Source organism: Neolamprologus multifasciatus, chromosome 6 (assembly GCF_963576455.1).
Source record: "Neolamprologus multifasciatus chromosome 6, fNeoMul1.2, whole genome shotgun sequence".
NCBI classification, from domain to species: Eukaryota; Metazoa; Chordata; class Actinopteri; order Cichliformes; family Cichlidae; genus Neolamprologus; species Neolamprologus multifasciatus.
The window spans coordinates 34,561,593-34,574,316 of NC_140444.1; the positions used below are offsets into that span (position 1 = coordinate 34,561,593).

Here is a 12,724-nt window from a genome sequence, read left to right on the forward strand (position 1 = left end):
AGACAGATTTAGTTTTGGGTGAAGCGTTTGCATCTCCCACTGGAAACTCTACATCCAAATGTACAGAATTGACTTTCTGGGATTTGCATACCTGGTTAATTAAGCACGCATCAAAACACTGGCATACAGTAACATCCAAGTATTCGCAGGAGGATTCAGTAGGGCTTTGTGGAATAAACCAAACTGTAAATAGGGGAGAGATTAACTTGATAGGTGGTGTCAAAGTCTGTTATTTATTTTGTGACCTGTCAAATGTACCCGAGCGTCACAAAAATGAGATGTATGTTAAAATATTTATTTAAGGCGAAGTAAACAATTTAAATGTCATATAAGCAAATCCTTAACACTTTTCCTCCAGAGTAATAAAAGCCAGCAGATCCTTTTAAAACCGTACAACTTTATTGACAACATCAGTTCATGAACAAGCAAAAGACTTAGAAAAGGTTTTAAAACAGAAAAAACAGAGAACCCAAGATATTTACCAACCCAAGATATAACAGAAGTCCAAGATATTTTATCTTTCTATCTTGACGTAGAGCTGTCCTTGCTGTCTAGCTCTCCTGCTCGTCTGTTTTCTCTCTATTACATTATGCTCTTCTTCGTCTCTGTTTATGCTCATAGATGGCCGGGGGATTCAGTCAGATGTGCCGTCACCCACTCCTGCATCCACAATTAACTTCTGCTCTCTCCTGAGATTGGCCCTTGGTTACCATGGCGGTGACATTGGCTGTGGGTTCTGGAGATACGACATCACAACTGCTGAGATGGACAGCCTGAAGACAGCACAGAAAATGGGCTCAAACCATCATGAAAACTGTGAAATTTATGTTTTTAAAGGCATGTTAAAATTTTGCTCTTTTTCTGCAAAGAGGAGCTCTTTAAAATGACTCATTGTTACACTGCTTACAAAACAAAAACACACCCCTTGTTGCTTTTAATTGTATTATTTTGCTGAATACTTGGGGCATTATGAAATACTGCAGTTGAGCACAGCAAAGAGTAGAATTTGTGCCTGAACCTTTTGAAGCTTCGATGGCGTAAATTCACCCGCACACGTGGGACCATTTTCATCTGATAACCTCAATGTCATATTTGCCCTCCACTGTCCATTTATCCTGCATAGCCACTTGGCGTTATTTAATAACACAGGGATACCAGTGTCCTAAATTTGGCCTTGAACCAGCTTCTACACACACACAAGGCTGGTGCCTTTAACTCGTCGTCCGACATTATTTGCCGAGCCAAACATTTTGCATTACTAATCTTTGAGTGCATTAGGTTCATTTTTAATACGACGTCATTCAGACAATGGACAAGGTTTTCCTCATTGCAAATCTGTCTGTGAAGCCTGGACAGGTGCCCTACTGTAGTGCTCTTTTATAGGCAAACGTACCTCCTAGAGGGGTCACACATTTAGAAGCTTTTGGACATTAAAGCTGGCTTGTCTGGACTTGCAGTTGCAGAAAGACAATAGGTCTAAACTCCAATTTCAAAAATGCAAAATCCTCTCCTATAATCTAAACATTTGTTCATTTTACTTGCCATTATAACTAAGAACTAACAAAAATAGTTTAAGTTTGTTCCAGTTCGAGCCAAAAAAATTTAATTTTATATCAAACACTGATAAATATTAAACAATATACAAAGCACTGCCACACATGCATTGCGTAGTGTCTTTATAGTGCTTCCACAGATGGGATGGTACACTCACATGAAGCTGCTCATCATCTGTTTGGTGTCTTCTGAGCTTCGGGAGTTTGCAAAGCTGATGAACGAGCAGTAGACTGCAATCCATGCGCACCACTTAAGCTGAAACACAAACACATGAGTCAGCTTTAGACTGTTTATGTTCTGACGAGCTTATTAGCTTTTTCACCTTTTTTAAAAAAAAAGGTGAAGAAGTTGCAAGGCTGAAATCTGCTAAAGAAATAGAGGTGCATCTAACAGCACAGCTCCTAAATTGCTCTTAACTGGTACATAAAGTACATGAGGAACAATTATGTGGTCTGGAAGTGCTCGTATCACAGAAAGCATACACAGATGCTTAACACAGCATAACCCGTGTGGGGGTTATGCTGTGTTGAGCATCTGTTATCCTATTTGGACAGAGGTCCAAATAGGATAACAGCATTCCAGGAAAAATCTAGTCTGAAGCCAAGGGTGGTCCTGAAATCTGTTTTCAAACAAGCCTCTAAATCACTAAATCCGTGGTTACAGTATTGAGTAGAGAATGGAACAGAGAGAACATGAATCACATGGGCTCAAAATAAGACCACAGGTTTTATATACTGAGGAGCTGGAAGAGAGTAAAGTGTGTTTAATGCCTGCTCCAACTGATTCAGAAAGCTGCATTCTCACACAGGGATCCTTTGAGTAATGTGTACAAAAGTTCAGCGCTTAAGTGCAAATGTGAAAACAGCAAGAGAGTACGTTTTTAGGTGTTGCCACTGTTTGTACACCATCTTTAAAACACCAAATGCAATAATTCCCAGCATTTGCCTAAAATTTAAGATGCTCTTTCGAAAAATTTTGACTTAAAAAAGCGTAAAAATGGCCTGTTGGTGATTGAAAGAAAGTCAGTTATAAAAATGTTCTCCTTGGACCTTGAATGAATGACTTCAGCTCCATCGTCTTTTTTTTTTTTTTCTCCACTCATCGTGTCCTTTGTGGTCACGTCAATAGCTGCTGTTCATCCTTTCATCTAAAAAGGCAGGTTTACCTTTAATCTTCTAAATGGAATGAATGGGACTAAGGTCTATCCTTCCTGGGCAACACATGTTTATGTGGACACACAAACATGCAGAGAACAAAGGAGATGGAAGTCAGAGTTTTGGTGTGTGTGTGTGTCACCTTGAGCATAAGTCCACACATGCTGAAGATCATGCCGAGCAGGTTCATGTAGTCAGGTGTGGGGTCCTCCAGTGTCGGGTTGGTCTCTGTGCTGGGAGGTTTGTACCTGTCACAACACAAACGTATTTTAACCAAAGACAACTAAAAGGGCAACTTACCGTTTCTTGGTCACTGTTAAAATCTCTGGTCTTAACTTTAAATAAATAAACACACATTTTACAAGTTATTGCCTAATTTATTGGTACTGGTTGTTTTTGATTTGCAGCTGTTATCATTTTCCTTACAACAACTTCTTAGTTAACCATTGTACATCTTTATGAAAACTGCTACTGACTGACAGCTAACTCAAAAGAGACCCAATGACAATCACAATGGTAAATAACGGTTAAACCAAAATGGGAACAGGTTGGGTTAGTCACGACGACTTTGTGTAATGGAAAAATTAAACAACCAAGAGCAGTGTTTATTAAGTCCTACAGCTAATTCGCCCAGTTAATCCTTTTAGGCTTCACTCATTATAAATGATATAGGTTAGCTAGCTGTTAGCTCTATTCTATAACGTAGAAACTTGTTTACTGAATTAAACGCCCACCTTAAGATTTTATTTTGCCTCCTCGGGTCTGCCATATTGTTGGATGACATAGTATGTTTCAAGGTCTTCCTACAGTAAGCAAATGAAAATAAGTTTAAACACCGAAAACCGACAGACAGCTGACCAGCTACTTCAGGAAAGGAGTCGACAGAGAGAGTCGTTTCCGGTGTATTTAAAAATAAAAGCTTAACTCAATCCATAGGCCAATATTAAAGCGGTAAATGCTATTTGAGCTTTTATTATGACGGGAATAAGTGTTCCCATGATGCATTGCGTGTCTGTGCTACAAACATGGAAGAAATTATTTAAAGGAGCCGGTTGTAGCTACAAACTGAGCAGAAACGTTGCTTTTAATCAAGAATGCAAACATGGCACGTCCCTGAAACTGTGTCTTAGTAAAAGTAAGTGAGCGAAATAAGTTACGTAGAAGTAAATAAAGTTGACTGCTTTTAGTCGAGAGGACTTTTCAGTCATTCACGGAATAAGGAGAAATTGCCAAAATGTATCCGTGATGTAACTTAAATAGTTTAAATACTTCTGTTGGTATGTAGTGCTTTTGTGAAAGCTAATAAAAAACCTGTCCTTTCTGTATGAATATCATATACTCCGTAATATCATACTCGTAACTAGCTTAAATTTTTGTAGCCGTGTAAACCTCTTGTGTTAAATCTACAGCAGACTACTACTTTCGGAACAGTTTGGGATCGCCACAGCATGTCCTTCATATCATCAGTTTGTCTTCTCTGTGGTCTTCGTCTTTTCCTCACACCTGGCACCTCCACATCCTTTGTTCAATACTATGGTCTAAACCACCTCAGCTTTGGCTCTTTGACTTTGTCTCCAAACTGCTCAACCTTGCTTCTGACTTTCATTTTAGAAGATGTTAATGTGGGTAGCTAAAATGTTTGTGTGTTTTAAACATAGGTTAAGTGATGGCATTTCCACAGCCCAGACCTCAGGCTCCTCAACTTCCTCAACATCTTCTCAGGACCATAGACTGTCAGCAAGGAGCTGTCAGGGCTGTTCGCTTCAACAGTAAGAAAAAGCCCCCCCAAAAAATATCCTCAAATTGAGGCTGTTCAGCTGCTGGCTGAACAGACTGAACAGACTCAATTGCTAAATCTGGTTGTAATGTATATATGCATAATAAAATATTACAAGTTCAGTTCAACTCAATAGAATATGTTCTATATTTCATTAGTTCAAAGTATGTAAGCTCTATTTCTCAGTTCTGAGTTATCCACTTATATCAGTTTGTCTCTGTGCCATGTCTTTTAAGTTGATGGGAACTACCTGCTGTCTTGTGGCAGTGACAAGTCTTTAAAACTGTGGAGTACGAGCCGAGGCACCTTGTTGAAGACGTACAGTGGTCATGGATATGAGGTTTTGGATGCAGATGGGTGAGAGAATTACCATGGGGTTGTCCACAGGGTTTTAGTCTCAGGAATATAGGATCAGAAGTAATATAAATGAATGACCTTTTCTCGTTGGCTCTTTGCACAGGTCCTACGACAACAGCCAGATTTGCTCATGTAGCTCAGATAAGACGGTGATTCTGTGGGACGTTGCCACTGGCCAGGTCACACGCAAACTCAGGGGTCATGCCGGGGTGGGTCCTTCTCTTTTTAGCTCTGTGTTTCACTTTGGGCATCGTGGTATTTCATTTGAAAAACATCTGCATGTTTTCATGGCGGCTGCACTGTTGTTTGTGCCTGTGTACTTGTTTTATGTAATATTTTTACTGTCTGTCTCCTTTTCAAATTTTCCTTTGCAGAAAGTTAACTGCGTGCAGTTTAATGAGGAGGCAACAGTCATATTGTCTGGTGAGTCTGCTTTATGTCAAAGTCAGTTATCTGTAAATTCTCAAAGTTTCCATGCTTTAATGGAACTATTTTTAGTATTTCTTGTATTTGCTTAGCAAATGTGTGAACTATTACATTTGTATTTACTGCATTTCATTTTTATGTATTCTCATCATTCAGGGTCCATAGACGGGACGGTTCGGTGCTGGGACACCAGATCCAGAAGATATGAGCCAATCCAGGTTCTAGACGAAGCTCGGGACAGCATCAGCAGCCTCAAGGTGGCACAACACGAGCTGCTCACCGGGTCAGCACTTCAGACATAGTTGAAAAAAAACAACAACCTGCATGTTAAAAGTTTCACAATTTAAAAACAGAGATTTGATTTGTTTATTCAACTGTTTTGTTCATTTTTGCTATGGCAGCTTATAATAATAATGATCTTGTGTTTTAGGTCGGTGGACGGCAGAGTGAGACGCTACGACCTGAGAATGGGACAGCTACATGTTGACTTCATCAGCAGTTAGTAATCTAACTCTCTAATCTCTGCTGAGATTAAACTTTTACACAGTTTAATCTCAGCAGATATTACTGTTACATACTCATTTTTGTAGCAAAACAGTTTCACTGAAAATATAAAACCATTGAAGTGTTTTTATCTTTGCGTTCCAGGTCCTATTACCTGTGTGTGTTTCAGTCAAGATGGTCAGTGCACCCTGAGCTCCAGCTTGGATTCAACACTCAGACTTCTAGACAAGAGCACTGGTGAAATGCTGGGAGAGTGAGTGCTGATTGTTTTCACTTACAGTGTGATGTGCTGCCACTATGGCTTCATAAAGTAAAAGCAATACAAGAAGTATTGTTTTTTTGTTACTAACTGAAATCTGAAAACTTGTTCCCTGACAAGCTGACTGGTTGCAATATTTTCTTTGCAACAAGTTTCGCTCAGCAGCAGCCAGCAACCAGCCATCAGCTTGTCAGAGAACATACATTTGTCCCTCGCGACCGTTGGTTGTGCTCTTGAGTAATGTCCGAATGACATCACTCGAGATACCTCAACATTTAACATAACCTCAGGTCCAAATTACATAAAATGAAATTTAGAAATTTCCCACAGAGCGCAGTTAAATTATAGTGAATCATTACAAGATTCTAAATGGTACGGTTTACTGATGTAAATAAGTTTTTTAACTCGTGATTTTATCATATATTTGTTTTTATAGGTATACCGGACACAAGATGAAGGGCTACAAATTGGATTGCTGCCTGTCCAGTAAAGACACCCACGTCCTGAGCTGCTCAGAGGACGGACACGTTTACTGCTGGGACCTGGTGGAGGTAACTATGAATTTGATTTTCAAAGGGTACTTAAAGGGCCTCTGCAGAAAACAACTGTTATTAAATTGTGTTGTTGTTCACTGTAATTAAAGTGAACAACATCTGCATTCTGTCAGTCACTTTTGCATCAATGTGGTTTTACATCTGTAATCATTTGTTAGTATCACAGTTAGGTGTAGTAATCAGGGAAGATAAATATGTAGCATTTCCAGACATATGTCTCATTTTATAAATGATATCTTAAGCAGGCAAGATACAGAGTGTAAACTAGCTTTGCTACACAAATCTAGTGATGGTTAGCTTGTAGCATTAGCTGATGAACTGAATTTCAAAATAGCCCGCTAAGTTACCAGATCAGCTCTGTGAGTTTAAAGGCTCAAGAAAAATATTTTTTTAGCTGGTATGCTAACTTTTTACTGGAAAAAGACTGCGTAGAGGTGGATTTAATATGCACAACTAGCCTTGCTAATCCTGACTGTACATTTCCGCTGATGGTTAAGTTCCCACTTGGTCATCCAAGTGTCTTATTTTAGCCTTACTGCTAATGCAGATATATTTTGGGATTATAAATTTAGCAGCAGGCTGGCTAATCTCAGCTAATTTGCTAATCTGATTGCCACCAAAATGTTGCCCACTTTTGGAAATGAGAGCACAGGGATGGATTGAAGCACTGAAGTATTGAATAAGAAACACATGTTTTGGATTTTCACAGAAAATGATGGCAACCAATGGTCAAAAAATGTCCAAAAAATGGTCATTGCATGTCTTGTTCAAATAATAGGTGACATGCAAGAGTTAGTCAGAACCACAGTGGGTGGAAATAGAGCGTTCTCAGTGCAAACCCCCAGCAGATCATTATCATGTAGAACCTGTGTGATTTTTGTGACAGAAGAATGAATAGTGGAGGTGTTTGTCAAACCCGCACAGAAATTCTTTACTAAAAGCATACAGTCTAGCATCCAAACTAACATTTTTGCTTGTTTTACTTTCAGGGGTCTTTGTCGTTGAAGCTGCCGGTGGGGAAAGCAGTCGTCCAGTCCCTGTCCTTCCACCCTACAGAGACCCGTCTCCTCACAGCTATGGAGGGGCGTGTCCAAGTGTGGGGCGCAGAGCAAGAGGAGATGGAGGAGGATGTGATAGCCACGTAGAGGGTGAAAACAAGAACCTGCTGTCTGTACATACAGTCTATCTTACGGACCTTAGAGAAGCGCACAAACCTGTTCCTCCCACAGCCAGATGTTGTGCCTGGAAACACTGGGTTTGGTGCTGGAGTAATCACTATATTGTTTGTTATGTGAGTCTTACCAGGAGAACCTGTTCTCTGGCATAATAATCAAATGGGATTAGGTGTGCACCCAGCGATAATGGACATGCCTGAGAAACCAAGCTTTTTATCAGAGCTAAATGGAAATGTTTCTCCATTTAATTTTATTTCTGTGCTCCACTCAAAAATAAATAAAGTGAAAAAGGTTCAGCTTGAATAAAATCTTAACAAGAAATTCTTAAAAAGTTGAAAAAGTATTAGAGTTGTTTTTGTTTGAAGCTGAGTTACATCAGTAAACTAAATTCTTAATTTGTAATCAGTCTGACGAGAAGACAAGTGAATCCTTAACAAACCAGCCAAATCATATAGAGGCAAAAAGTAAAGAAAAACAAAATACTTGGCTTTGGTTCACAGACAAAAACATTGTGATTGTGAATCCACTTCAATCCACAAGTTAAACAGACAACCTTGCAAAATGAGTGATTTTTGTATTTGTGCCATTCTTTTTTTTTTTTTTAATATAAAATCCTTCAATAATAAACATTGTGTAAATTACACCAACACATTTACTGCATGTGTCTTTTTCAACTAAGAAAACTCCCATAAATACAGATGTGGTCAGCAAGAGTTTATTTTTATCAGAGATTGTGGACATCGTAGATTTGCAATGTAATTTGTAATTGTAAAATAAATATAATGAGAATGACAAAAAAGTATCAAATAAATAAATAACTTATCTTACATACATACATTTTATCTTACATACAAAAAACTGTCCACTGCAATCTGCAGTGATTGTCGAACCACCGGGCGTGTCTACGCAGCTTTGTACATGTCAGTTCTGTTATTCAACCCCAACATCGCACCAAAGAGTTTAAATAAATACATATGAGTGTATTTACAAAATGGTCAAGTTGTTGTTGAAGAATTGCGTTGACACTTAAGCTTAGTTTACTTTTAGATCAGAAAATATTTACAACAAAAATCAGTTAGCAATAATAAAATAGTAAAGCTTTCATTAAAAGACAAAAAACGATCAATGCACTTTTGAACAGGTAACTTCTAATGCCCCATACATATTATTAGCGGACATGCCATTAAAACTGAGTCAATGACAACAGCAACTGCAATCAAACATTTAAGGCAGCTAAGTAGTTTTGATATTTTCACCCAGAAGTCATAAAGAAAACAGCTTATTTTCAGCTTATTTAGTTTCTCATTTCATAAGAACTGATTTCCACTTCATTAACTGCACACCACGAAAGAACAAAAGTTCATTCATTTACAGACATTACATGTTCACCAAGTTCATGTCCCCCTTTTACAGTACCCGTTTACTCTCAGCCATCTAGCCCACGCAGCTGCAGCCGGCAGCTGACAGCTTTTCCACCTTATGCCATCGGTGCGAGTTATCAAGAAAGGCCACGTCCTCGTGGTGGGTGGGCCTGCAGCAGGGTGCATTGTGCCACAGCTCCCCGGGCACTGGGCTGGAGAGAAGTCCAGTGAGCAGCAGGTTGGTGAGGGTGAGGTCGTGGTTGGAGCGCGCACGGGGACACGTGCCGCTGCAATACTTGAATAAAATAGTCTCATCTGAGTCGTAGCCCAGCCCCAGGTCCCGAACCTGCAGCAGGATGGAGTGGAGGCCGCACTGGGAGTCCAGAGCTGAGCGGCGTGATCGAACTGGGATCGGTACGATGGGATTCAAAGATGGTCCGACTCCAGAAGCTTCCATGTGGCTGTTTTCCACAGCTGAATAACTGTTCCTTTTGTCCTCATCTGGAGAAATGTGTGCAGACGCGGTCTGTCGTTTCAGATCTGGAAAAGACAAAGTCATTTATACAACTGATAAACCCACTTACAACTATATTTACTTTAATTTTCACATCCTCAAAGCGAAAAGTCATCGGTTCCAACCGTCACTTGAGTCTTCACTTACCAATCAGCGATCTCAGCAAGTGGCCTTGTCCCCTCTCGATGCAGAAAAGAATCACCACAAACTTCAACAGGGACCTCATCTCTATGTTCTGGTCTTCGTTTTTCGCTGTCGATCAAAGTGGGGTGGGTTTGTATGTCTGCGAGTGATGCCTAAGATGCAGACGAGTCGCGACCTCCAATATATAGCCCCAGGAGATAAGGGGGGGTGAAGGGATGAGGCAAGGAGGTGTAGCGGGGAGACAGACACTAACCCGTTACTTGCCAACAGACTATCCTACTCACCTGAGCCTGACAGGGAGCGTAGGAGGGCAGGCGGGCGCTTGACCCAGAATTTGTCCTGTTGGGATTATCTAATTGATGTAAATCACTGGTTTATTGTTGAGATTCTCCCAGATGTTTTTCCAGAGGATGCTGGCCCCTAGCAATATGGATTCCCAAAGGCTCAGGGCTTCTTAAAAGCTCCTCAGTGGTGGACAGTGATGTCACTTTGGTAATGCTGAGAGGTATGTGCGACTGTGTGAATCAGTAGATATGCAGACAAGCAAATAGTCAAACATTCATAGATAGTAACTTATCCAAACATGAATACAGGGAATAACCAATGGAGGAAATGCATGAGAAGTGTTAAGGGCTGAGAAATAAAAAAGGCCTACTGAGTCATTGTGGAATGTCTCATATTTGGGCCCTCTTATGTTCTGCTTCTTGATTCAATGCAAGAGACATGAAAATGTGAAACACATTAAGAATAACAAGGGGAGGCTATAATTAGAACATAACAGGGCTTCAACAGACATTCCACATTGGGTGACTTCTCTTGAGCTGGTCTGTAAATTGAGGGATTTCACCAGCAATGTGTGGCTGACAAGTGGAATATGTAGAATGTGGATTATGTAACAGTTATAGGGCCCAAACAGGCAGTGCTATTGGAATTTCACGTTTTTATCAAAGTTCGTATTTGGGGGCAGTTTCTGCCAGCCGCACGCAGGGCGAACGCCCGATCGGTCCTTATTTAGCAAATGATCTTTATCATTCTGAATATATGCAATCAGCTCAAATTCATTTGTAAGTTACCAAACTTTGTGAACTTATTTTGGCCTTTCTCTGTGCTTCTCACTAAAGATATTCTGCTTGGGACATCCATTATTAGAGATGGACTGAGGTGATGTGGAAAGCCTGTGCTCTAACGCTTCGGAAAGTATATATATATATATCATATTCTCTGGGCTAAAGCAAATTTAGCGAATTTAATGAACCCTAAAAAATTGTATCTAAATCCAAGGATTATTTACATACAGTACAGTATATAGGAGTATGTTTAGATGTGCCACTTTGAAGTTGCCTTGTTCAGGCCTGCATTTTCAAGCCCTCATTATCTCAAAAATCCAGCACTGAAAAAAAAAAAGTAAATAAACTGGTTCTTATACAGCACTTTTTACTCTACCTGAGGACTCAAAGCACTTTATACATCTTGCCTCATTTATACCCACTCATACAAGCATCTTCTGCTATGCTTTTAAGTGCTTTCTATCTATTATTCATAGACTTTGATACTCGAATGGATGCATTGGAGATAACTTGGGGATGGGATATGTTGTAGTTTCACTAGCAAACCTAGTATCCGTGACATAGAGTAACAGAGACAGGCGTTGTTAATTTGGATGTTTTCTCCTAATTCTGCAAATTTTTTGACTAAACTTTGAAGGGTCATATCACCTTTTGGGATAAGTGGCTGGTCTAAACAGCAACATCTTATAAAAAGGTCTCCTTTTTATGACACAAGGCTCATATTGTATCCAAATTGTTTTCTAATACGAACATGGTCATATTTAAACACTTGGTAAATGTTTAATATGAGGTTAAGAGAGTTAATGCCATGAAAATCCCAAATGAATGACAGCATTATATTTAAAATATCCCGTCAACCTGCACTAAGGAAGTTGTGAGCATTCAGAAATGCTCTGAAAAACATAAGGTGAAGAAAAAGGCCTGTAAGTTTTCATTGCACAGTAAAAATGTGCACAGACCCAATGCACTAAAGTTATTGTGAGCAGGTCAGGAGGAAACATTTTGAGTGCTTTTACACAGAATTAGCAGATAAGGAGTTTACATAATGTCCTTGTGTTTCGATTTTATTACTTCCCGCAGGACAGTCTGTACTCTCTGTTTTTATGTGAGCGTTTAAATGTTTAAAAACAGAATTAAACCAAATCTAGTTTAAATGTGGTGACTTCTACCTATAGAGAAATTAAACGAGAAGACGACAAAATGATTACTGTAAACTTGTAACAGTCAGTTCAGGAGGAGCAAAAAATATGATATTATTTTATATTATATATTATTACATTTGCCTGAGTCTTCGATGAATAGACAAGGCTTTTAACCTTTAAGAGCTTATTTAAAAATATACTCATTTTTCATTCAATCGAGAAATTTACTCAGGCTTCAAAGCCTGATCCTTGAAAGAATTATTGAAATTCCTGGCCATAATTTTTGTGGGCCATTATTAGTTCAAGACTTAGGGATGAGTCCTCAGTAATTCATATCAACAGTAGTATAATAGATGAGATCTGGTGCTGTTTAATGCAGTAATAAATACACTTAAAATCTCTTTGGACACACTCATTTTGTCCAAAGGATTGAAGCCAGACCTCTAATATTAAGAAGACTCAGTAAAACTAATGTACTTTCTGGTGATTGCTGTGTTGTAATTCTTGCTGTCAGCACAGCACGATTTGCACGTCTTATCTTTTGTAATTCTTTAGCTCTTATTCTTTTATATATTTATGTATTTTGGTACATATATTTTGGTAAATGTCTGCAAAGTTCAGAAACTGGATTCGGGCATTAAAATGAATTCCTGATCTGGAGAAGAGTGTGTATGACCAACAATCACTGAATTGATGTAGATAAATCAACAGGCTCGCTCACATCTGACACCAGGAG

General features: G+C 39.2%; 3 protein-coding genes across 3 annotated transcripts; 1 reads left to right on the forward strand and 2 right to left on the reverse strand.

Annotated features, from left to right (window-relative positions):
- Positions 1-380: 380 nt before the first annotated feature.
- On the reverse strand, positions 381-3,616 carry wdr83os (WD repeat domain 83 opposite strand). The gene is made up of 4 exons (XM_085164402.1): positions 3,443-3,616; positions 2,851-2,956; positions 1,712-1,809; positions 381-773 (listed from the first exon to the last, which is right to left on the reverse strand). The coding sequence occupies exons 1-4, from the start codon at positions 3,490-3,492 to the stop codon at positions 707-709; spliced, it is 321 nt and encodes a 106-aa protein (XP_085020528.1). The 5' UTR covers positions 3,493-3,616; the 3' UTR covers positions 381-706.
- Positions 3,617-3,696: 80 nt separating this feature from the next.
- wdr83 (WD repeat domain containing 83) lies at positions 3,697-8,485 on the forward strand. Its single transcript, XM_085164365.1, has 10 exons — positions 3,697-3,843; positions 4,365-4,477; positions 4,722-4,842; positions 4,946-5,051; positions 5,217-5,265; positions 5,425-5,551; positions 5,699-5,766; positions 5,917-6,025; positions 6,468-6,582; positions 7,575-8,485. Exons 2-10 carry the CDS (start codon positions 4,375-4,377, stop codon positions 7,728-7,730), a joined length of 954 nt encoding a protein of 317 aa, XP_085020491.1. The 5' UTR covers positions 3,697-3,843; positions 4,365-4,374; the 3' UTR covers positions 7,731-8,485.
- Positions 8,470-10,854, reverse strand: LOC146517472 (persephin). Its single transcript, XM_085164403.1, has 2 exons — positions 9,783-10,854; positions 8,470-9,661 (listed from the first exon to the last, which is right to left on the reverse strand). Exons 1-2 carry the CDS (start codon positions 9,859-9,861, stop codon positions 9,195-9,197), a joined length of 546 nt encoding a protein of 181 aa, XP_085020529.1. The 5' UTR covers positions 9,862-10,854; the 3' UTR covers positions 8,470-9,194.
- Between the last annotated feature and the right edge of the window lie 1,870 nt (positions 10,855-12,724).